The following is a 24863-nucleotide window of genomic DNA, read 5'->3' as shown; positions in this document are numbered from 1 at the left end:
GGGAGACCGAGGCAGAGCTTTTGGGGTCTTATTCAGCACTGAGCGCCCAAGGGTGAGGCCCTTCCCTGCCTAGGCTTTGATGGTCAGACGCAGGGTTTGGTCCCTGCAGCAGGGAGTTGGAGGCATGCATGGTGCGCGGGGCTGCAGCCGTGAGCCCCTCCTGGCTGGGTGGTCCCGGGCATGGCTGACGAGTGGCAAGGCCTGTCCCCGTTCGGCTGAGGTGGTTTTGGCTTGCTGCTGAGGTGAGTAGCGCTTGTTGCTGAGGAAGATGAAGCAAGGTAGGAAGGGGGGCTGTGCAACTGGGTGCGCCTTGTTCCGTGAGGCCTGCTGGGTTGCAGCCACGAATGCTGAGGGAGCTGTGTGGTGTCCTTGCGAGGCCACTACTAATTATCTTTGAAAGGTCATGGTGAGTGGGAGAGGCTCCGGAAGACTGGAAGAGACTCGCCGCGCTCCTGTGTTCAAGGAGGTGAAGAAGGAAGGTGTGGGAAACCAGAGGCTGGTTGGCCTGACATCAGTCGCTGGGAAGGTTCTAAAGGAAATCCTCCCGGAAAGCGTTGTCGAGCAGACGAAGAACCAGAATGTGATGGGGAGTAGTCAGCACGGATTTAGAGAGGGAAAGTCAAGCGTGAGCCTCCTCAGCGTCTTCTAAATTGAGGTGACCAGCTTAGTGGAGGAGGGGAGAGCAGTGGCTGCTGCTCAACTTCAGTAAAGCCTTTAGTAAGGGCTTTCTTTGACGCTTGCTCCCATGACACGCTCATAGAGAAGCGGACAAAGTACGGGATAGATAAAGGGACAGTGAGGTGGGCTGAAAAGTGGCCGATTGCTTGGGTGCAGAGGCTATTGCTGAGTGGCACAGAGCGGTGTTGCAGGCAAGGCCCTAGCAGTGTAGGCCAGGGCTCGGCAGTGGGGCCAGCACTGTTCGATATCACAGAATCACAGAATCACAGAATTGACGGGGTTGGAAGGGACCTCGAAAGATCATCGGGTCCAACCCCCCTGCCAAAGCAGGTTCCTTAGAGCAGGCTGCCCAGGTAGGCATCCAGACGGGCCTTGAATATCTCCAGAGAAGGAGACTCCACAACCTCCCTGGGCAGCCTGTTCCAGTGCTCCGTCACCCTCACTGTGAAGAAGTTGTTTCTCATGTTGGTGCAGAACTTCCTGTGCTCTATCTTGTGGCCATAATATCCTCATTAGTGAGGTGGGTGATGGGACGGAGTGACCCCGCAGGAATTCTGCAGATGACCCAAGACGGGGAGGAGCGTCTGATGCACGTGATGAACGTGGCACCATTCAGAATGATGTGCAGAGGCTGGAGAACTGGGCAGAGAGGAACATCATGAAGTTGCAGAAGGGGCAAAGCAAATTCCTGCCTCTGGGGAGGACTAACACCGGGCAGCAGGACATGGTGTTGTCCGACAGAGTGGCAGGCAGCTTTGCCGAACAGGACCTTGTGTTGCTGTTGGAGAGCAAGCTGACGATGAGTCGGCAACGCAGCCTTGCGGCAAAAGAGGCCACCAGGCTCCAGGAGGGCATGGGGAAGAGCGTTGCCAGCACGATGAGAAAGGCGCTCCGTCATCTCTCTTCAGGACTGGTGAGGCCCCTTGTGGAGTCCTTTGTCCAGTTTGAGGTGCCCCAGTGGAACATGGAAGCGGACATGCTGGAGCAATTCCAGTGCAGGGCTACCAAGATGCTGAAGGGCCTGGAGCCTCTTCAATATGAGGAGAAGTTGAGAGAGCTGGGCGTTTTCAACCCGCAGAGAAGGCTGCTCAGGCTGAATCTCCTCCTTGTTCTAAATCCCAGATGGGCAGGAATGAAGACAAGGGAACCAGACTATTTTCAGTTACTGCCTGCTGCCAGGACAAAGGTGAGTGGACGCCACAGAGAAGAGATGCAATTGCCTTGGAAGAGAAGGAAAGCCTTTTCCCCTGTGAGGGTGGTCAAGCAGTGGACCTCAAGCAGAGGTTTTGGATTTCCATCCTTGGAGATATGAGAAACCCAACTACACATGGTCCTGGACAGCCTGCTGTAGCTGACTCTGCTTGAGCAGGGTGCTTGCAGTACATGGTCTCCAGAGGTTACTTCCAAACTGAAGGGATTCTGTGACTGCATCTGTTGTCAATGCGGGAGAATGCTGCTGGGTGAGAAAGCAGTCGAGTGTGTGCTGACACGGAGAGATTGTTTCAGAGGGCAAGTGCAGAAGAGCCTTAGCGTGCCCAAGCCTTTGTTTGGTCAAGTGTAGGTCTTGTGTGACGTGCTGGAAGGTGTGGTGGCCCTTTTCGACATGCCCCGATGACCCGTTGAGCTTTGCCTTTGTACTGAGAGAAGTGGGAAGGGTGCTGGGAGAAGAAGGGAAGAGGAGGAGCGTCAGGCTGGCATGCTTGAGAACTTTATTGAGGAAAGCGCATGGAAAGGAAGGAGCAGCAAGTGGAACATCCCCGGGGGGTCTTGGATGCACGTAGGGTGACCAACAACGTCATCGTTGTGCGCGGAAGATTTTCTCGGAGCACGGAAATCTTCCAGCCCTGTGATGGGAGCAGCAGAGAGGGAGTCGATCCCTGGTGGCGTTTGGCTGGTGAGCACGTCATAGCAGCAGAGAGAACCAGACATACGAGACAGCGCAAGTCAAGGAAAGAAGTGGGAGAATGGTAGAATGTAAGTCGGCCATGTTTCCAAACATCACGGAATAGCCCACTTCCTTGCTTCTCTGGTTCATGCCTTGAGAGAAATAGCCGTGGTTGTGGAGCTGAAGACCCAGTGGGTCAGCGACGGCACAAAGGTGCATCCTCAATCCACGAGGAGTCTCGCACCATATGTGTGGTGTCCGTGTGACGGACAACTCTGTTAAATCATACTGGCCTCACTAGAGACGCCAGAGGGACACCACTCCTCCCTGGTCTCCACCTGAGCACCGAGCTGTTGACCGCAACTCTTGGTATGTGACCATGCGGGCAATTCATTGTCTGCTGAGTGGCCCATCACGTCTTTCCATTTTAGTGACAAGGAGCTATGTAAGAGCGTTGTCCCAATGCTTCTTGAACACCACCAGGCTTGGGCCCTGATGGCCACTTGAGCGCTGCTTTTTGTTCTTTTTGTCGGGTGAAGTTGGAAGAGCGTTGGGAGAAGAAAGGAAGAGGAGGCATGTGGGGATATGGGATGCAGGCGGATTTTATTGAGGAAAACATGAAAAAGAGGGAGCGTCAAGTGGAAGGTGCACATTCTGAGGTGCCTGGAGGGCGACCACCAGCCTATGTCCCTTGCGTAGAGCAGATTTTCCCAGAGCCCCAAGGTCTCCCTACCCTGTGGTGGGAGCAGCCCCAGAAGGTCTCCCGAGGGATTGTGCTAGTGAGCAAGGCATTGCAGCAGAGAGTAGCGGCCGTAGAAGGTGGTGCTATGGAAAGGAGAAAGAGGAAGAAAGAAGGAGGTATGTTGGCCACGTGTCCTGACAGCATGGGCTGGCCCCTTCCTTGCTTGCTTGCTTTGTTGTGCCGTGGAATGAGGAGTCGCGGCTGGTGAGCCCGCGTGCCATGAACAGCGCAGAGGTGCGTCCTCAGTCTGAGAGCTGTCTTTCACGGTGTTGGAAGCTTCTGTCAGGGGTGTTGGCGTGGGTCCTTAGCAGGGGTAGCAGGCTCTTCCGCCGCTGATGCAGCCAAGACCTCCGAAGCCAAAGCCTCCAAGGCCAAAGCCTCCGAATCCCCCGGAGGAGATGGGCACTCCCTGGGCGCTGAGGTTGCTGCCCACGGCAGCTGATGCGGAGGATCCAACGGCGGTGTTCTGGGGGAAGGAGCTGAGGATGGGTCCTGGCAGGGTGACCAGCACGGCAGGAGGCTGGATGACGACGCGGGAGTCCTCGCACTGCCTGACACAGGGCTCGTTGCAGCTGTTAGCCAGCGGGGTGGGTCCGCAGGGGCGGCAGATGTCGTAGCAGGACATGTCTGTGGTGTGGAGGGTCCCTGGAAGAGAGGGTGTTGGGAAGGTGGAGGGTGTTGGGAAGGCGGAGGATGTTGGGGGCTTGAGCAGTAGTGCTGGGGGAGGCCAAGAGAGTGGGGAGGCCTGGGGTTGTGGGGAGCGTGGCGGTGGGGAGGAAGAAGGGCTGCTGAGGCTAAGGGGGAAAGGGCGTGTGGAGAGAGAGGCCTGGTGGGGCGGGCGAAGGAGGGGAGCGGGGTTCAGGCTCACCTTGTTGGGCGCAGGGGAGAAGGCGTCGGGAGGATTGTGTGAGGGTGCGAGTCGCAGGGCCGGCTTTTATGCTGGTCCGTGAGTGCCCGCGGGGCGAGAGAGCCTGTGCGCATGACAGCATTTGGCGTGAGCTGCTCTTACATGCTAAAGCCTGGCAAGTAATGAGGTGGGGCATGTTGTCGTTTCCACAACGCTCTCGTGTTCTTTTCTCCTGTTGAGGATGTGTCTCTGTGGCCTTGGCGGCAGCTTTTAAGTGAGGGTGGCTCTTTGGATGGATTTGCATGGCGAGTGCGTTTGAGGGCAGTCGGCAGACGCGGCCAAAGCATGAGAGAGGTGGGTTGTTATGAAGTGAGGTCATGGCGTATCACTCGTGCGGTGCGGCTTGCGGCTGCATTGTTGTGAGGAGGGGGCCCTATTTGCTGGCGTCGCCATAATGCAGGCTGGTCTGGGCTTCCCAGATGTGCTGGGCGTGAGGCGCTGGCACTGGCATCGCACTCGTTCCCTCCCTGCCTTCCTGCCCACTCCCTACGCCTGTGTTTATTCCTCGTCGGTGGCTTGGTGGCCTTTGTGCTTGGAAGGTCCTGGGTGGGAGAAGGGAGGCTGTGTGTTTTCTTCTTGCGGTAGCTTGGCGGGTGGTAGTTTGATCAGGCAGAGGAGAGCTGTTTGCGACAGCAGGACGTTGTCCTCCCAGGCCTCGTTGAAAGCTTGCAAGCCCTGAGCTGAGGGGGAGTGGTTTGGCAGGGAGACCGAGGCAGAGCTTTTGGGGTCTTATTCAGCACTGAGCGCCCAAGGGTGAGGCCCTTTCCCTGCCTAGGCTTTGATGGTCAGACGCAGGGTTTGGTCCCTGCAGCAGGGAGTTGGAGGCATGCATGGTGCGCGGGGCTGCAGCCGTGAGCCCCTCCTGGCTGGGTGGTCCCGGGCATGGCTGACGAGTGGCAAGGCCTGTCCCCGTTCGGCTGAGGTGGTTTTGGCTTGCTGCTGAGGTGAGTAGCGCTTGTTGCTGAGGAAGATGAAGCAAGGTAGGAAGGGGGGCTGTGCAACTGGGTGCGCCTTGTTCCGTGAGGCCTGCTGGGTTGCAGCCACGAATGCTGAGGGAGCTGTGTGGTGTCCTTGCGAGGCCACTACTAATTATCTTTGAAAGGTCATGGTGAGTGGGAGAGGCTCCGGAAGACTGGAAGAGACTCGCCGCGCTCCTGTGTTCAAGGAGGTGAAGAAGGAAGGTGTGGGAAACCAGAGGCTGGTTGGCCTGACATCAGTCGCTGGGAAGGTTCTAAAGGAAATCCTCCCGGAAAGCGTTGTCGAGCAGACGAAGAACCAGAATGTGATGGGGAGTAGTCAGCACGGATTTAGAGAGGGAAAGTCACGCGTGAGCCTCCTCAGCGTCTTCTAAATTGAGGTGACCAGCTTAGTGGAGGAGGGGAGAGCAGTGGCTGCTGCTCAACTTCAGTAAAGCCTTTAGTAAGGGCTTTCTTTGACGCTTGCTCCCATGACACGCTCATAGAGAAGCGGACAAAGTACGGGATAGATAAAGGGACAGTGAGGTGGGCTGAAAAGTGGCCGATTGCTGGGTGCAGAGGCTATTGCTGAGTGGCACAGAGCGGTGTTGCAGGCAAGGCCCTAGCGGTGTAGGCCAGGGCTCGGCAGTGGGGCCAGCACTGTTCGATATCACAGAATCACAGAATCACAGAATTGACGGGGTTGGAAGGGACCTCGAAAGATCATCGGGTCCAACCCCCCTGCCAAAGCAGGTTCCTTAGAGCAGGCTGCCCAGGTAGGCATCCAGACGGGCCTTGAATATCTCCAGAGAAGGAGACTCCACAACCTCCCTGGGCAGCCTGTTCCAGTGCTCCGTCACCCTCACTGTGAAGAAGTTGTTTCTCATGTTGGTGCAGAACTTCCTGTGCTCTATCTTGTGGCCACAATATCCTCATTAGTGAGGTGGGTGATGGGACGGAGTGACCCCGCAGGAATTCTGCAGATGACCCAAGACGGGGAGGAGCGTCTGATGCACATGATGAACGTGGCACCATTCAGAATGATGTGCAGAGGCTGGAGAACTGGGCAGAGAGGAACATCATGAAGTTGCAGAAGGGGCAAAGCAAATTCCTGCCTCTGGGGAGGACTAACACCGGACAGCAGGACATGGTGTTGTCCGACAGAGTGGCAGGCAGCTTTGCCGAACAGGACCTTGTGTTGCTGTTGGAGAGCAAGCTGACGATGAGTCGGCAACGCAGCCTTGCGGCAAAAGAGGCCACCAGGCTCCAGGAGGGCATGGGGAAGAGCGTTGCCAGCACGATGAGAAAGGCGCTCCGTCATCTCTCTTCAGGACTGGTGAGGCCCCTGTGGAGTCCTTTGTCCAGTTTGAGGTGCCCCAGTGGAACATGGAAGCGGACATGCTGGAGCAATTCCAGTGCAGGGCTACCAAGATGCTGAAGGGCCTGGAGCCTCTTCAATATGAGGAGAAGTTGAGAGAGCTGGGCGTTTTCAACCCGCAGAGAAGGCTGCTCAGGCTGAATCTCCTCCTTGTTCTAAATCCCAGATGGGCAGGAATGAAGACAAGGGAACCAGACTATTTTCAGTTACTGCCTGCTGCCAGGAGAAAGGTTAGTATACGCCACAGAGAAGAGATGTAATTGCTTTGGAGAAGAAGGGAAGCCTTTTCCCATGTGACAGCAGTCGAGCAGTGGAAGAGGTTACCCAGAAGATTAATTTTGCTTCCCCATCCTTCGAGATACTGAGAACACAACTGTACATTTTCAGAACAGTCTTCGTGTGCTGTCTGAGTCCACTCTATTCCTCTACTTGATAGAAGTCCGGTTGAGGCTTAGGAGCCACAACAGGCCTTTATATGACCCTTCCTTCACTGTCAAATGCACAACTACAAGGATAGGTTGTCACCTCCTTAAAGCAGGTGCCCGCTGAAATCACTGAAAAGAAGATGATGGATTACATTAAATTCGAAGATCAGTGTGGTAAGGAGTCTGTGTTTGACTACATGTCAATCACTTTATCTTATAAATATAGTGGCCAGAGAAAAATGTGGTGGAGTATATTTTTCTCCAACTCAGCTATGGTTTAGGATTAACTAATGTTACATCAGTCCTCCATTGTCAACGGGCAACAGGTATAAAGGGTGAATACAGTCAGGCACTCCCTGATCTTCTCTCAGACCCTGCAGCCTGGGCTCTGGAGAGTACCAGCACTGTACATTCTAGAATACCAAACTTGCCTTATCTGAACCGTAGCCAGGATGGAAAATTACCGTCAATCATCTTGTGGTCCTATAAATAGTAGTCCTAAGCAAAGAACCCCATGAGCTCTCCAGGGGTTGCAAACTCAATCTCTCCCTGAGCTGGGATGCCTCACAGCATACCCCTGAGGGAAAGTGCATCTCAGGGCTGACTCCTTGAGGAACAACCTCAGATGCAGACAAACACCAACAAGGAATTAGGGTGAGTAATTCACTCTTGGGGGGTATTTTGGAAGCGCATGACTGAATTTAAACACCCCCAAGAATCCTGCAGTGAGTCTCAGCTGAACCTTGCCATTCTTGAGCCTTTAAGTCACTGTTTCTATTGTAGCAAATCCCATTAAAATAATTCTGTTAAATTATCTGGTGATCAAAGGTTGATTAAGAGCTGTTAAAAATCATACCATCTGTACCTCAAAAGTATAAAATAAATCCTAAATTGCTGCTATATTAAAGCAGTGTAAAATCTAATTCCACGACATGTGCCCAAGCCTTAGTTTGGTCATCTGTATGTATTGGATGACGGGCTGGAAAACCAGATGGTGCCCACCGGTGTTGTTGGTGATGACATCCTTGAGAGGGGAGGTTCAGTGGCCCTTTACAACCCCACCTGATGGCCTCTTGAGCAAAGCTTTAGTAGCAGGTGAAGTGGAAAGAGCGTTGGGTTGAAAAAAGGAAGACGACGAATGTCAGGATGGGATGCAGGTAGATTTTATTGAGGGGAAAAAAAATAAAAGGAAGGAGCACCAATAAAAGCGCCAGGGTCTGAGGTGCTATTAGAGTGACCGCCAGCTGCTGTCCCTTGTCTACAGCACATTTCTCCAGGGCACTGACAACTTCCTGTGCTTTTGAGAAGAGTAGCAGAGATGGGGTCAATCCATGGTGGCATTTGGCTTATGAACCAGTCATAGCAGTAGAGAGTAGCGGCTGTAGAAGGTGGTGCTATAGAAAGGAGAAAGAGGAAGAAAGAAGGAGGTATGTTGGCCATGTGTCCTGACAGCATGGGCTGGCCCCTTCCTTGCTTGCTTGCTTTGTTGTGCCGTGGAATGAGGAGTCGCGGCTGGTGAGCCCGCGTGCCATGAACAGCGCAGAGGTGCGTCCTCAGTCTGAGAGCTGTCTTTCACGGTGTTGGAAGCTTCTGTCAGGGGTGTTGGCGTGGGTCCTTAGCAGGGGTAGCAGGCTCTTCCGCCGTTGATGCAGCCAAGACCTCCGAAGCCAAAGCCTCCAAGGCCAAAGCCTCCGAATCCCCCGGAGGAGATGGGCACTCCCTGGGCGCTGAGGTTGCTGCCCACGGCAGCTGATGCGGAGGATCCAACGGCGGTGTTCTGGGGGAAGGAGCTGAGGATGGGTCCTGGCAGGGTGACCAGCACGGCAGGAGGCTGGATGACGACGCGGGAGTCCTCGCACTGCCTGACACAGGGCTCGTTGCAGCTGTTAGCCAGCGGGGTGGGTCCGCAGGGGCGGCAGATGTTGTAGCAGGACATGTCTGTGGTGTGGAGGGTCCCTGGAAGAGAGGGTGTTGGGAAGGTGGACGGGGTTGGGGGCTTGAGGAGCGGTGCTGGGGGAGGCCAAGAGAGTGGGGAGGCCTGGGGTTGTGGGGAGCATGGAGGTGGGGAGGCAGAAGGGCTGCTGAGGCTGGGGGCAGAGGACCTGTGGAGGGATAGCCCTGGTGGGGCAGGTGAAGGAGGGGAGTGGGGTTCAGGCTCACCTTGTTGGGCGCAGGGCAGAAGGCGTTGGGAGGATTGTGTGAGGGTGCGAGGCACAGGGCCGGCTTTTATGCTGGTCCGTGAGTGCCCACGGGGCAAGAGAGCCTTTGCGCATGACAGCATTTGGCGTGAGCTGCTCTTGCATGCCAAAGCCTGGCAAGTAATGAGGTGGGGCGTGTTTTTGATCCTGCAACACTCAATTTTCATGTCCTCCTCTTGAGGACATGTCCATTTGGCAATGGCGGCACATTTTACATCAAAGTAATTATTAGAGGCCAAACGATTTTTCTTGAAGGTGCATGTCAGGGCGAGCAGAAGACGTGACCCAAGCATAGGAGAGGAGCGGTGTTTTCAGTGAGGTCATGGTGCTGCTCTCATGTGGTGTGGTTGCGGCTGCATTGTCAAGAGGGGCTTCCTGGATGTGCTGGGCATGAGGTGCAGTCACTTCCTTTTATGACAAGGTTACCCGTCTAATTGACCAAAGGAAGGCAGTACATGCTGTTTCTTTGGATTTCAGCAAACCTTTTCATACTGTTTCTCACAACATCCTCCTGGACAAAATGTCTGGCACGCAGGTAGATAAATACATAACACAGTTGGTGGACTGTTGGCTGACTGGTCAAGTTCAAAGGGTCATAGTAAAGGGCGTTACATCAGACCTGCAGGGTCACTAGTCACTAGTGAGGGTTTACCAGGGCTTCATTTTGGACCCAGTTCTCTTTGATGTTTTTGTAAATGATCTGGATACAGGACTCAAATGCATACTAAGTAAGTTTGCAGATGATAGGAAATAAGGAGTTGCTGTTGTCTCCCTCAAGGGTGGAGAGGCTGTGCAGAGAGATCTTGACAGACCACAGGGCTGTGCAATCACCTATCACATGAAGTTTAAGAAGACTAAGTGCCAGATTCTGCACGTGGGGCACGGTAACCTGTCCCAGTATATGTACAGACTGGGGGATGAGGTACTGGGGAGCTGCCTCAAAGAAAAGGATCTGTGGCTTCTAGTTGACAGTAAGTTGAGTAATGAAGTGGGGTGTGTTTTCCTACCCCAAATGTTCCCTTTTTGGGTCCTTCTGCTGAGGACATGGCCAATGATCATGGCAGCGCATTTCAAGTGTCAGTATTAAAGACCAAAATATAGTTCTTGAAAGTGCGTGTAAGGCTGGATAGAAGATGCATCCAAAGAAAGGGAGAGGTGTGGTGTCATCAGTGAGGTCAAAGGGAAACCTGCTTTTGATTTTTAGAAGGATGATTTGGACATTTCAGACAGGAATGGGAGGCATGCGGTCTGCAACTCAAAAGCGTGGGTGATATCAAAGCCTTCCACTGTTTAGCCAAGGTGACTGGTTTGCAGGCTGATAGGTGAGTAGTGCATGTTGCTGAGGAAGATGGAGAAGCTGTGCGACTGGATGTACTGAAGTGCACAGGACCTGTCAGGTTGCACCTACAAATGCTGAGAGTCCTGGTTGATATCTTCACAAGGCTACTTTCAGCTTTCTTTGAAAGTTGATGGCGACTGTGTTCCTGAAGATAGGAAGAGACTCATCCCACTCCTGTGTTCAACAAGATCCAGAAGGAAGGTCTGGTGAACTGCAGGAAGGTTGGCCTGCCATCAGTCTCTGGGAAGGTGTGGAAGGAAATCCTCTTGGGAAGCATTGCCAAGCACACAGAGGATAAGAATGCGATGGGGAGTAGTCAGCATGGATTTAGAGAACTGAAGTCAGGCTTGAGCCTCCTCAGTGTCTTCTGCGTTGAAATAACTCTCCTGGTAGATGAGGGAAGAGCCGTGTCTGTTGCTTATCCTTGCCTTTAGTAAAGGCTTTGATGCTCCCTCCAATGACATGGCCATTCAGAAGCTGAGAAAGTACGGGTTTCTTTGAGAAAGAGCTGTGGTTGAGGATTTGGTGAGCCCAAGATCCAGCCTCATCGTAGAGGTGCAACCCTCATTCCATGTCATTGCTTGCAGCGTCTTTATGGTATCTGTCAGGGGTGGTGGCCATAAAATCCTGATGGGAAAGAGAGTTGTTCAGTGCGTGCTGATGTCTGACCCATGCAGAAGTCCCTTAGTGTGCCCAGGCCTTTGGTTGGGCAAGTGAAGGGCTTGTGTCACATGCCAGAAGAACAGCAGCAGCCCATTGGTGCTGTTGTCAGCGACATACTTGCTAGGAGAGGTCTTGTGTCCCTTTTCATAGACTCTTAGAATTGTAGACTATCTTGACTGTGAGATACTGTAGAGTATCCAGATCCTTGAGGCTCTGAGAGTCCAGCTCCTGACAACATACACAGCAACCTGAGTGCTAAACCAGATAGAATCATTGAATGATTGAATGTTTCCAGTTGGAAGGAATGCTAATTCTATGATCCTGTAGGCCTGTTTTAATTACTGGAGGGTCTCTATAATGCCTGCCTGGAGCCTTCTCTTCTCCAGGCTGAACAAGCCTGGCTCTCTCAGCCTGTCTTTGTAGGAGAGGTGCGCCAGCTGCCTGACCATCTTTGTGTCCCTCCTCGCAACCTGCTCTTACAGTTCCAAGTCTGTCTTATGCTGGGGCCCAGGCACTCAACACAGTCCTGCAGGTGGGGTCTGACAAGAGCAGAGTACAGGGGGAGACTTGCATCCCTCCGTTTGGCAGCTGCACTTCTTATGATGCAGCCCAGGAGACGGCTGGCTTTCTGGGCTGTGAGTGCACATCCCTGCTCAGGTTGACACATTTCCCCACCAATACCCCTAAATCATTCTCCACTGGGCAGCTCATAATTCACTCGTTGCTCAGGCTGTATTCATGTTGGCGATTGTCTCGACCCAAATGCAGGACCTTGCACTCGGCCTTGTTGAACTCCTTGAGGTTTGCTTGGGCCCACCTGTCAAGCCTGTCAAGGTCCTTCCAGATAGCATCCCTTTCCTCTAAGGTGCTGGCCACCCCACAGAGCTTGGTGACATTCACAAACTTGCTGACTGCCTGCTCAATACCACTGTGCATGTCAACAACAAAGAGGTATAATAATGCTGGCCCCAGGACAGACCCCTGAGAGAAGCTTCCCCTCTGGTCTCTACCTGGGAATCGAGCAGACTCCTTGAATGTGTTCATCTAGAAAATTTATTGTCTGCAAAGTGGTCCGTCAAACCTCTGACTCTTCATTTTAAAAACAAGGATATATGTAAGAGTGCTGTCTAGCTGCTTCTTGAACAGCAACAGGCTTGGGCCCTGCCGGCCTGCTGAGCCCTGCTTAATGTTGAGTGAAGTTGAAGGAGTGTTGGGAGCAGAAAGGAAGAGGAGACATCACAGGCTGACATGCACGAGAACTTTATTGTGGAAAAGAAGAGTGCAAAGGCGTGCAGAGTAGAAGGGACCTGTTCTGTGGTGCAAGTAGTGCAATCATCAGCCTGTGTCCCATGGTACAGCAGATTTTCCCAGAGCCCCAAGGTCTTCCTGCACTGCAATAGAATCAGCACATGGGAGGTGCTGGGTGGGTTTGGGGCTGCGAGTAAGCCATTGCAGTGGAGAGTACTGGACATGGAAGACGGTGGAAGGAGAACAAGGAAGTGAGAGAGGAGTAGGCCGTCCATCAGCCATGTTTCCAGGCAGCATGGACTGGCCCCCTTCCCTGCTAGAGTGCGGAGTGCCCTGAGAAGAAGAGCCGAGGCTGGTGAGCCTGTGCGCTATGAAGAGCGCGGAGGTGCGTCCTTAGTCGAAGAGCTGGCTTGCATGGAGTTGGAGGCTTCAGTCAGGGGTGTTGGTGTGGGTCCTTAGCAGGGGTAGCAGGCTCTTCCGCCAGAGAAGCAGCCCAGGCCTCCAAGGCCAAAGCCTCCAAAGCCACCGGAGGAGATGGGCACTCCCTGGGAGCTGAGGTTGCTGCCCACGGCAGCTGATGCGGAGGATCCAACGGCAGTGTTCTGGGGGAAGGAGCTGAGGATGGGTCCTGGCAGTGTGACCACCACGGTGGGAGGCTGGATGGCGACGTGGGAGTCCTCGCACTGCCTGACACAGGGCTCGTTGCAGCTGTTAGCCAGCGGGGTGGGTCCGCAGGGGCGGCAGATGTCGTAGCAGGACATGTCTGTGGTGCGGAGGGTCCCTGGAAGAGAGGATGTTAGGAAGGCGGAGGGTGTTGGGGGCGTGAGAAGCAGTGCTGGGGGAGGCCAAGGGAGTGGGGAGGCCTAGGGTGGGACTTTGGGGAGTATGGCGGTGGGGAGGCAGAAGGGCTGTTGAGGCTGGGGGCGGAAAGAGTCTGGAGAGATGGGTCCAGTGGGGCGGGTGAAGGAGGGGAGCGGGGCTCAGGCTCACCTTGTTGGGCGCAGAGGAGAAGGCGTCGGGAGGAGTGTGTGAGGGTGCGAGGTGCAGGGCCGGCTTTTATGCTGGTCCACGAGTGCCCGCGGGGCGAGAGAGCCTTTGCGCATGACAGCATTTGGCGTGAGCTGCTCTTATATGCCAAAACCCATCAAGTAATGAGGTGGGGTGTGTTGTCCCCACAATGCTCCATCTTCATTTCCTCCTGTTGAGGATGTTGGAAGTGGCGGAACATTTCAAGTGAGAGTATTAAAGGTATAGTTCCTGAAGGTTCGTTAAAGGGCTGGTAGAAGATGCATGCATGACATGGGAGAAGTGCATTGTTGTCAGTGAGGTCATGGTTTGGCACTCATGAGGTGTGGTCGGTGGCTCTGTTGCGAGGAGGGGGCCCCCCTTGTTGGCATCCCCAGCAGGCTGGTCAGGGCTTCTCAGGTATGCTGGGCGTGATGCGCTACCACTTGCATCACATTCACTCCCTCCGTGCCTTCATCCCAACTCACGAGCCTGCTTTTAGCCCTTGTCTTTCCTGTTTGGTGTGCTACATCGGTGGCTTGGTGGTCATCTTGTACGTAGAGGCTGTATGTGGGAGCAAGTGGGCTCCGTGTCTTGTCCTTGGGGCCGCAGTCAAGAGGCAGAGGAGGGGAGTTTGCAACGCAGGATGTTGTAGTCGCAGGCCTGTCTTAGGGCTGACAGGACTAAGTGCGTTGGGAGTCCTGCCATGCTTCCCAAAGGGTTGCGTTGGCAACTCCATAGCGCTCCCTTTTCTGGGGCCAGCATGTTGACAGCCGGGGCTTTGGCCTCCTGCAGTTTGGTGGGAGTCCCTTAGGCTGTTCTTTGTGGTGGGTGTCAAGGGGGAATCCTACTTCTGTGTGTGGTGTTCAATGTTGAGACAGACGATATGGACGTTTTAGAGGGGAGCTGGAGGTGTGCATGCTGCTTGTAGCTGTGGCCATGAGGCCCCAGTGGTGATGGTTGCATTGCAAGGATTGGGGAATGGCAAGTGCAGCCCCTGATCTGCTGAGGTGAGTGTTTTTTAGGCTGTCCCACTGGAGCTCATTGACGAGGATGATGGGGTGGCTGTGTAGCTGGTTATGCAGGAGTACTTGGGATCTGACAGGCTGCACCTGCAAACACTGAGTATCCTGGCTGATACGTTTGCAAAATCACTTTCAGTTATCTTTGAAAAGTCATGGTGATTGGGAGAGGTTCCTGAGAACTGGAAGAGACTCATCCCACTCTTATGTTCAAAAGACGAAGGAGGAATGTCTGGGAAACTGCAGCCTGGTCAGCCTGATATCAGTGTCTGGGAAGGTTCTGAAGGAATTCCTCCCAGAATGTATTGCCAAGCAGAGAAAAGTGATGGAGAGTAGTCGACATGGATATATAAAGAGCAAATCAGGCTTGAGCCTCTGCAGTGTTTTCTGCATAGAAGTGACTGACATCCTACATATATGACTCTGTGATAATGTTTGTTGTGAAGGTGTAGGATCATGTTGCAGATGAAAGCAGATCAAGTGTGTCCTGACATGGGGAGAGTAGAATCAGAATCATAGAATATCCCGAGCTGGAAGGGACCCACAAGGATCATCGAGTCCAACTCCTTGTACCACACAGGTCTACCCAAAAGTTCAGTCCATATGACAAAGAGCACAGTCCAAATGTTTCTTACACTCTGACAGGCTTGGTGCTGTGACTACATCCCTAGGGAACCTGTTCTAGTGCGTGACAACCCTCTCAGTGAAGAACCTCTTCCTGATATCCAGCCTGAACCTCCTCTGTCTCAACTTGACACCGTTCCCGCGGGTCCTATCACTGGTCATTAAAGAAAATAGATCAGCACTTGCCCCTCCACTCCCCCTCATGAGGAAGCTGTAACTGCGATGAGGTCTCCCCTCAGCCTCCTCTTTTCCAGGCTGAACAGGCCAAGTGACCTCAGCCGCTCATCGTACATCTTCCCCTCTAGGACTTTCACCATCTCAGTAGCCCTTCTCTGGACACTCTCCATTAGTTTCACATCCTTTTTGTGCTGTGGTGCCCAGAACTGCACACAGTACTCAAGGTGAGGCTGCACACAGCAGAGCAGAGCGGGACAATCCCTTCCCTTGACCGACTAGAAATGTTGTGCTTGATGCACCCCAGGGTACTGTTCGCCCTCCTGGCTGCCATGGCACTGCTTGCTCATCTTCAACTTGCTATCAACCAAAACCCCTGGATCCCTCTCTGCGGGGCTGCTGTCCATAGTCTCGTCACCCAGTCTGTACACATAGCCAGGGTTGCCCCTTCCCAGGTGCAGGACCTGGCAATTGCCCTTGTTAAACTTCAGGCAGTCTGTGATTGTCCAGTTCTCCAATCTGTCCAGATCTCTCTGCAAGGCCTTTCCACCCGCAACAGTCAACAGCTCCTCCTAGTTTAGTATCATCAGCAAATTTGCTCAAAACACCTTCTAGTCCTACGTCCAAATGGTTTATAGAAACATTGAAGAGGACTGGCCCTAAAATGGAGCCCTAGGGGACCCCACCGGTGACTGGCTGCCAGCTTCATGCGGCCCCATTTACCATAACCCTTTGAGCCCTACCCGTCAGCCAATTGTTCACCCATCATATTATGTTACTATCTAGCTGTATGCTGGACATTTTGTCCAGTAGGATCCTATGGGAAACTGTGTCAAAATCTTTACTGAAATCCAAAAAGATTACATCAGCTGGTTTCCCTTGATCGACTAAATGGGTGATCTTATCATAAAAAACAATCAAATTTGTTAAACAGGACCTACCCCTCATTAACCCATGTTGGCTGAGACCAATGACTCCTCCCCCCGAGTAGCGCAGGGGAACGGGGAGCGTGGGCTGCAGTCAGTCCCTGTTGCTTCATGTCCACCGCACCTTCACGGTCACTCTCTGCTCCTGCTCCACGTGGGGTCCCTCCCATGGGAAGCCGTCCTTCCCAAACTGAGCCTATGTGGGCTTCCCACAGGCAGCAGCTCTTCAAGAACCGCTCCCATATGGCTCCGTACCAAGGGGTCCATATATCAGGAGCAAACTGCTCCAGCACAGGCCCCCCCATAAGCGGCAGCTCCCCCCAGATCCCCTGCTCCTCTGTGGGCTCCTCTCCAAAGGCTGCACCTCTGGCCTGGGGGCCTGCTCCTGCAGGGGCTCTCCATGGGCCACTTCCTCCTCTCCACTGCATTTGTACAGGGTGAAGTGGGAATCATCATAGAATCATAGAATGGCTCACCTTGGAAGGGACTTTAAGGATCATCTAACTCCCCCCCCCCCGCCATAGGCAAGGATGTCACCCACCAGATCAGGCTGGCCAAGACCCTATCCAGGCTGGCCTTGAACACCTCCAGGGATGGTGCATCCACAGCTTGTCTTGGCAACCTTTTCCAATGCCTCACCACCCTCACAGTGAAGAATTTCCTCCTAATGTCTAGTCTAAATCTATCCTCTTTTAGCTGAAGACCATTCCCCCTTGTCCTATCATTATCTACATGAGTAAAGAGTCCTTTTCCATCTTTTTTAGAAGACCCCTTTAAGTACTGAAAGGTCTCAAGGAAGTCTCCCCGGAGCCTTCTCTTCTCCGGGCTGAACATCACAGAATCACAGAATTACATAATATTAAGGATTGGAAGGGACCTTGAAAGATCATCTAGTCCAATCCCCCTGCCGGAGCAGGAAGACCTAAATCATGTCACAAGGGAACGTGTCCAGATGGGTATTGAAAGTCTCCAGAGGAGGAGACTCCACAACCCCCCTGGGCAGCCTGTTCCAGTGTTCTGTCAACCTCAACATGAAAAAGATTTGTCTCATATTTAAGCACCACCTCCTGTGTTCCAGCTTACACACATTGCCCCTTGTCCTGTCACTGGGTGTCACCGAGAAGAGCCTGGCTCCATCCTCCTGACACTCGCCCTTTACATATTTATAAACATCCCCAACTTTCTCAGCCTTTCTTCATAGGAGAGGTGCTCCAGCCCTCTGATCATCTTTGGAGACTTCCTCTGGACTCGCTCTAACAGGAACACATCTTTCTTGTTCTGGGGGCCCGAAACCTTGAGGCAATACTCCAGGTGGGGCCTCACGAGGGCAGAGGAGAAGGGGAAAATCACGTCCCTCGACCTGCTGGTCACACCTCTGTTGAAGCAGCCCAGGATGCAGTTGGCCTTCTGGGCTGCAGGCGTGCACTGCTGGGTCCTGTCGAGCCTTTGGTCGACCAGAACAACCCAAGTCCTTCTCTGCAGGGCTGCTCTCAATGAGTTCTTCTCCCAGTCTGTACTCCTGACTGGGATTGCCCCGACCCAGGTGCAACACCTTGAACTTGGACTTGTTGAACCTCATGTGGTTCACATGAGCCCGCTTCTGCAGCCTGTCCACGTCCCTTTGGCTGAAGAGCGTTGAGTGAAGAAAGGAGGAGTGTCAGGCTGGCATGCATTAGAACTTTATTGAGGAAGACTCATGAAAAGGAAGGAGCACAAACAGAAGGGCCGTGGTCAGAGGTGCAAGCAGAGTGACCATCAGCAGCTATGCATTTTGTGTGGAAGATATTCCCAGAGCACGGAGATGAGAGCATCCTCAGTCCATGAAGTGGCTTGCAGGGCACTGTTAGCTGCTGTCAGGGGTGTTGGCATGGGTCCTTAGCAGGGGTAGCAGGCTCTTCTGCCAGAGAAGCAGCCCAGGCCTCCAAGGCCAAAGCCTCCAAGGCCAAAGCCTCCAAAGCCTCCAGAGGAGATGGGCACTCCCTGGGCGCTGAGGTTGCTGCCCACGGCAGCTGATGCGGAGGATCCAACGGCAGTGTTCTGGGGGAAGGAGCTGAGGATGGGTCCTGGCAGGGTGACCACCACGGTGGAAGGCTGGATGGCGACGTGGGAGTCCTCGCACTGCCTTACACAGGGCTCGTTGCAGCTGTTAGCCAGTGGGGTGGGTCCGCAGGGGCGGCAGATGTCATAGCAGGACATGTCTGTGGTGTGGAGGGTCCCTGGAAGAGAGGATGTTGGGAAGGTGGATGGTGTTGGGGGCGTGAGAAGCAGTGCTGGGGGAGGCCAAGAGAGTGGGGAGGCCTGGGGTTTTGCGGAGCATGGCAGTGGGGAGGCGGAAGGGCTGCTGAGGCTGGGGGCAGAGGGCGTGTGGAAAGATGAAGGAGGGGAGTGGGGTTCAGGCTCACCTTGTTGGGTGCAGGGGAGAAGGCGTCGGTAGGGATATGTGAGGGTGCGAGGCACAAGGCTGGCTTTTATGCTGGTCCTTGAGTGCCCAAGGGGCGAGAGAGCCTTTGCGTATGACAGCATTTTGCGTGAGCTGCTCTTACATGCCAAAGCCTTGCAGGTAATGAGGTGGGGCGTGTTGTCCTTCCCACAACGCACCCTTTTCATTTTCTCCTGTTGAGATGTGTCTCTGTGGCCTTGGCGGCAGCTTTTAAGTGAGAGTGGCTCTTTGGATGGATTTGCATGGAGAGTGCATGTGAGGGCAGTTGGCAGACGCGGCCAAAGCACGGGAGACGTGGGGTGTCATGAAGTGAGGTCATGGCGTGTCACTCGTGCGATGCGGTTTGCAGCTACATTGTTGTGAGGAGGGGGTCCTATTTGCTGGCATTGCCATAGTGCAGGCTGGTCTGGGCTTACCAGGTTTGCTGGGCGTGAGGTGCTGGTATTATTTATCACAAGGTTACCCCTCTCATTTACCATGTGTAGCCACCAGTAGGTGTAATCTCTTAGGAGTTCAGCAAAGCTTTTGATAAAATTTCTTACAATGTCCTTCCGGACAAAATGTCCAGCATATAGCTAGACTTATATCTAATGTGATGGTTGAGCAGTTGGCTGATTGGTCAGACTCAAAGTGTAGTTGTAAATGGGGCTACCTGTGCCCAGCAGGGAGTCACTATGGGGGTTCCCATGGGCTCCATTTTGGGTAGAGAAGCCTCGCACATAGATGTTGACGAATTAGAGGGCTGGGCTATGACCAACAGCATGAAATTTAATGAGGGCAACTGGCGAATTCCCCATGCGAGACAGGGCAACCCTGGATCTGGGTTACATCAAGCACAGCATTGCTAGCCAGTCAAAGGAAGTGATTGTCCCGCTCTACTCTGCACTGGTGTGGCCTCCCCTCAAGTGCTGTGTACAGAATTGGTCACCGCAATCTAATGACATAAAACTCTTAGAGATTGTCAAAAGGAGCACTACAGGGGTGATGAAGGGCTTAGAGTGCAAAATGTACGAGGAGTGGCTGCAGTCCCTTGGTTTGTTCAGCCCAGAGAAGAGGAGACTTCACCGGAGCCTACAGCTTCCTCACGAGGGGAGCGGAGGGACAGGCGCTGATCTCTTCTCTCTGGTGAGCAGCAGTAGGACCCGAGGGAACAGCCTGAAGCTGTGTCAGGGGAGGTTCTGCTTGGATATTAGGGAAAGACTCTTTCCCGAGAGGGTGGTTGGCACTGGAGAGGCTGAGGGAGTGGAACTGTGAGGAACGGCCAGCTGGGGAGCCCGGGTGTTGGGGGTGAGTGCCTTTAGGGTGAGTGTCAAGGTGACAGCTATTTTTCTGCACCGTGTTTGATGGTCAGAAAGAGGATCTGGATATTTCAGAGGGCAGCTGGAGGCATACAGATTAGTAGACCTTGTGCTGATGTTTGCATTGCAAAGGGTGGAATGATGGCAAGGCCTGCCTGAGGGCAGCTGAGGTGAGTGTTTTGCAGGCTGTCTCTCAGGTGAGCAGAGCTTCTTGCAGAGGCAGATGTGTAGGTTGTGCATCTGGATGTGCATAAATAATCAGGACCTGATGGGTTGCACCCAAAAATGCCGAGGGTTCTGGCTGATGTCTGTACAAGGCCACTTTCAATTATCTTTGAAAGGTTATTGCGACTGGGACAGGACCTGGAAACTGGAAGAAACTCACCCCACTCCTATGTTCAACAAGATGAGGAAGGAAGGTCTGGGAAACTGCGGGCTGGTTGTTCTGTCATTGGTCACTGGGAAGGTTCTGAAATAAATCCTCCTGGAAAGCATTGACAAGCACATGAATGATAAGAAAGAGATGGGGAGTAGTCAGCATGGATCTACAAAGAGCAGATCATACTTGAGCCTTCTCAGTGTCTTCTACGTTGAAGTGACCTGCTGGGTGGACAAGGGGAGAGCAAAAGCTGTTGCTTACCTTACCTTTAGTAAAGGCTTTGATGCTTGCTCCCATGAAATGCTCGCAGAGAATCTGACAAGTACGGGTTACACCAACAAACAGTGGGGTGGTCTGAAAAGCGGCTGCATGCCACTGCACATGGTCCTAGACAGCCTGCTGACTGTCCTTGACCACAGAAGTTGTACTACCTGGTGTCAAGAGCTTCCTTCCTGACTATATCATTCTGAGATAGTGTTTCTTGTGATGGTGTAGGATCATAGTACAGAAGGAAGCAGCAGTAGGGCGTGTAAGAAGGGGAAATTTTTTGAGAGGGCATGGGCAGAAGAGACTTAGCATGACAAAGCCTGTGTTTGGGCACTTGTAGGTCTTGGGTGATGTGTTTTAAGGTCTTCTGGCCCTTTTCGACGTGCCCCGATGACCTCTTGAGCTTTGCCTTTGCACTGAGGGAAGTGGGAAAGACATGGGGAGAAGAAGGGAAGAGGAGGAGCGTCAGGCTGGCATGCTTGAGAACTTTATTGAGGAAAGCGCATGGAAAGGAAGGAGCAGCAAGTGGAACATCCCCGGGGGGTCTTGGATGCACGTAGGGTGACCAACAACGTCATCGTTGTGCGCGGAAGATTTTCTCGGAGCACGGAAATCTTCCAGCCCTGTGATGGGAGCAGCAGAGAGGGAGTCGATCCCTGGTGGCGTTTGGCTGGTGAGCACGTCATAGCAGCAGAGAGAACCAGACATACGAGACAGCGCAAGTCAAGGAAAGAAGTGGGAGAATGGTAGAATGTAAGTCGGCCATGTTTCCAAACATCACGGAATAGCCCACTTCCTTGCTTCTCTGGTTCATGCCTTGAGAGAAATAGCCGTGGTTGTGGAGCTGAAGACCCAGTGGGTCAGCGACGGCACAAAGGTGCATCCTCAATCCACGAGGAGTCTCGCACCATATGTGTGGTGTCCGTGTGACGGACAACTCTGTTAAATCATACTGGCCTCACTAGAGACGCCAGAGGGACACCACTCCTCCCTGGTCTCCACCTGAGCACCGAGCTGTTGACCGCAACTCTTGGTATGTGACCATGCAGGCAATTCATTGTCTGCTGAGTGGCCCATCACGTCTTTCCATTTTAGTGACAAGGAGCTATGTAAGAGCGTTGTCCAAATGCTTCTTGAACACCACCAGGCTTGGGCCCTGATGGCCACCTGAGCGCTGCTTTTTGTTCTTTTTGTCGGGTGAAGTTGGAAGAGCGTTGGGAGAAGAAAGGAAGAGGAGGCATGTGGGGATATGGGATGCAGGCGGATTTTATTGAGGAAAACATGAAAAAGAGGGAGCGTCAAGTGGAAGGTGCACATTCTGAGGTGCCTGGAGGGCGACCACCAGCCTATGTCCCTTGCGTAGAGCAGATTTTCCCAGAGCCCCAAGGTCTCCCTACCCTGTGGTGGGAGCAGCCCCAGAAGGTCTCCCGAGGGATTGTGCTAGTGAGCAAGGCATTGCAGCAGAGAGTAGCGGCCGTAGAAGGTGGTGCTATGGAAAGGAGAAAGAGGAAGAAAGAAGGAGGTATGTTGGCCACGTGTCCTGACAGCATGGGCTGGCCCCTTCCTTGCTTGCTTGCTTTGTTGTGCCGTGGAACGAGGAGTCGCGGCTGGTGAGCCCGCGTGCCATGAACAGCGCAGAGGTGCGTCCTCAGTCTGAGAGCTGTCTTTCACGGTGTTGGAAGCTTCTGTCAGGGGTGTTGGCGTGGGTCCTTAGCAGGGGTAGCAGGCTCTTCTGCCAGAAAAGCAGCCAAGACCTCCGAAGCCAAAGCCTCCAAGGCCAAAGCCTCCGAATCCCCCGGAGGAGATGGGCACTCCCTGGGTGCTGAGGTTGCTGCCCACGGCAGCTGATGCGGAGGATCCAACGGCAGTGTTCTGAGGGAAGGAGCTGAGGATGGGTCCTGGCAGGGTGACCAGCACGGCAGGAGGCTGGATGACGACGCGGGAGTCCTCGCACTGCCTGACACAGGGCTCGTTGCAGCTGTTAGCCAGTGGGGTGGGTCCGCAGGGGCGGCAGATGTCATAGCAGGACATGTCTGTGGTGTGGAGGGTCCCTGGAAGAGAGGATGTTGGGAAGGCGGAGGGTGTTGGGGGCGTGAGGAGCGGTGCTGGGGGAGGCCAAGGGAGTGGGGAGGCCTAGGGTGGTACTGTGAGGAGCATGGCAGTGGGGAGGCGGAAGGGCTGCTGAGGCTGGGGGCAAAAGGCCTGTGGAGAGATGGGGCCGATGGGGCAGGCGAAGGAGTGGAGCGGGGTTCAGGCTCACCTTATTGGGTGCACGGGAGAAGGCGTCAGGAGGAGTGTGTGAGGGTGTAAGTCGCAGGGCCGGCTTTTATGCTGGTCCTTGAGAGCCCAAGGGGCGAGAGAGCCTGTGCGCATGACAGCATTTGGCGTGAAGTGCTCTTGCATTCCAAAGCCTGGCAAGTAATGAGGTGGTGTGTGTTGTCATTCCCACAATGCTCCCTTTCCATTTTCTCTTGTTTAGTATGTGTCTGTTTCACAGAATCTTGGCAGCACATTACAAGTGACAGTAATAAAGACCAAGGCAGACCACTTGCCTCATACTAAACAAGAGGCTTTGGAAGAGTGCCTTTGCACTCTTTTTCCACAATAAAGTTCTCGTGCATGTCAGCCTGTGACTTCTCCTCTTCCTTTCTGCTCCCAACACTCCTTCAACTTCACTCAACATTAAGCAGGGCTGAACATGCCACCATGGCCCAAGCCTGTTGCTGTTCAAGAAGCATCTGGACAGCACTCTTACATATATCCTTGTTTTTAAAATGAAGAGTCAGAGGTTTGACGGACCACTTTGCAGACAATAAATTTTCTAGATGAACACATTCAAGGAGTCTGCTCGATTCCCAGGTAGAGACCAGAGGGGAAGCTTTCTCTCAGGGGTCTGTCCTGGGGCCAGCATTATTATACCTCTTTGTTGTTGACATGCACAGTGGTATTGAGCAGGCAGTCAGCAAGTTTGTGAATGTCACCAAGCTCTGTGGGGTGGCCAGCACCTTAGAGGAAAGGGATGCTATCTGGAAGGACCTTGACAGGCTTGACAGGTGGGCCCAAGCAAACCTCAAGGAGTTCAACAAGGCCGAGTGCAAGGTCCTGCATTTGGGTCGAGACAATCGCCAACATGAATACAGCCTGAGCAACGAGTGAATTATGAGCTGCCCAGTGGAGAATGATTTAGGGGTATTGGTGGGGAAATGTGTCAACCTGAGCAGGGATGTGCACTCACAGCCCAGAAAGCCAGCCGTCTCCTGGGCTGCATCATAAGAAGTGCAGCTGCCAAACGGAGGGATGCAAGTCTCCCCCTGTACTCTGCTCTTGTCAGACCCCACCTGCAGGACTGTGTTGAGTGCCTGGGCCCCAGCATAAGACAGACTTGGAACTGTAAGAGCAGGTTGCGAGGAGGGACACAAAGATGGTCAGGCAGCTGGCGCACCTCTCCTACAAAGACAGGCTGAGAGAGCCAGGCTTGTTCAGCCTGGAGAAGAGAAGGCTCCAGGCAGGCATTATAGAGACCCTCCAGTAATTAAAACAGGCCTACAGGATCATAGAATTAGCATTCCTTCCAACTGGAAACATTCAATCATTCAATGATTCTATCTGGTTTAGCACTCAGGTTGCTGTGTATGTTGTCAGGAGCTGGACTCTCAGAGCCTCAAGGATCTGGATACTCTACAGTATCTCACAGTCAAGATAGTCTACAATTCTAAGAGTCTATGAAAAGGGACACAAGACCTCTCCTAGCAAGTATGTCGCTGACAACAGCACCAATGGGCTGCTGCTGTTCTTCTGGCATGTGACACAAGCCCTTCACTTGCCCAACCAAAGGCCTGGGCACACTAAGGGACTTCTGCATGGGTCAGACATCAGCACGCACTGAACAACTCTCTTTCCCATCAGGATTTTATGGCCACCACCCCTGACAGATACCATAAAGACGCTGCAAGCAATGACATGGAATGAGGGTTGCACCTCTACGATGAGGCTGGATCTTGGGCTCACCAAATCCTCAACCACAGCTCTTTCTCAAAGAAACCTGTACTTTCTCAGCTTCTGAATGGCCATGTCATTGGAGGGAGCATCAAAGCCTTTACTAAAGGCAAGGATAAGCAACAGACACGGCTCTTCCCTCATCTACCAGGAGAGTTATTTCAACGCAGAAGACACTGAGGAGGCTCAAGCCTGACTTCAGTTCTCTAAATCCATGCTGACTACTCCCCATCGCATTCTTATCCTCTGTGTGCTTGGCAATGCTTCCCAAGAGGATTTCCTTCCACACCTTCCCAGAGACTGATGGCAGGCC

General features: G+C 53.4%; 4 protein-coding genes and 1 pseudogene across 5 annotated transcripts; all 5 read right to left on the bottom strand.

Annotated features, from left to right (window-relative positions):
* Positions 1–3149: 3149 nt before the first annotated feature.
* LOC121065063 (feather keratin 1-like) lies at positions 3150–4267 on the bottom strand. The gene is made up of 2 exons (XM_040547496.1): positions 4174–4267; positions 3150–3950 (listed from the first exon to the last, which is right to left on the bottom strand). The coding sequence occupies exon 2, from the start codon at positions 3928–3930 to the stop codon at positions 3610–3612; it is 321 nt and encodes a 106-aa protein (XP_040403430.1). The 5' UTR covers positions 3931–3950; positions 4174–4267; the 3' UTR covers positions 3150–3609.
* A 3851-nt stretch (positions 4268–8118) lies between these two features.
* Positions 8119–8927, bottom strand: LOC121065065 (feather beta keratin-like). Its single transcript, XM_040547498.1, has one exon. It carries the CDS (start codon positions 8905–8907, stop codon positions 8587–8589), a length of 321 nt encoding a protein of 106 aa, XP_040403432.1. The 5' UTR covers positions 8908–8927; the 3' UTR covers positions 8119–8586.
* A 3488-nt stretch (positions 8928–12415) lies between these two features.
* Positions 12416–18599, bottom strand: LOC121065066 (feather keratin 1-like). 2 transcript variants are annotated; one of them, XM_040547501.1, is made up of 2 exons: positions 18573–18599; positions 12416–13200 (listed from the first exon to the last, which is right to left on the bottom strand). In XM_040547501.1, the coding sequence occupies exon 2, from the start codon at positions 13178–13180 to the stop codon at positions 12875–12877; it is 306 nt and encodes a 101-aa protein (XP_040403435.1). In that variant the 5' UTR covers positions 13181–13200; positions 18573–18599; the 3' UTR covers positions 12416–12874. The 2 variants fall into 2 exon arrangements, with proteins under 2 accessions (XP_040403435.1, XP_040403434.1); XM_040547500.1 differs by lacking the exon at positions 18573–18599 and adding an exon at positions 13410–13465.
* Positions 17834–18593, bottom strand: LOC121065064 (feather beta keratin-like). Its single transcript, XM_040547497.1, has 2 exons — positions 18573–18593; positions 17834–18386 (listed from the first exon to the last, which is right to left on the bottom strand). Exon 2 carries the CDS (start codon positions 18364–18366, stop codon positions 18046–18048), a length of 321 nt encoding a protein of 106 aa, XP_040403431.1. The 5' UTR covers positions 18367–18386; positions 18573–18593; the 3' UTR covers positions 17834–18045.
* Positions 18600–21804: 3205 nt separating the features above from the next.
* Positions 21805–22957, bottom strand: LOC121066430 (annotated as a pseudogene).
* Positions 22958–24863: the final 1906 nt, after the last annotated feature.

Source organism: Cygnus olor, chromosome 2, assembly GCF_009769625.2.
Source record: "Cygnus olor isolate bCygOlo1 chromosome 2, bCygOlo1.pri.v2, whole genome shotgun sequence".
NCBI lineage: Eukaryota > Metazoa > Chordata > Aves > Anseriformes > Anatidae > Cygnus > Cygnus olor.
Note: the sequence above shows the minus strand (reverse complement) of the source record. Positions and strands in the feature narration are given on the sequence as shown.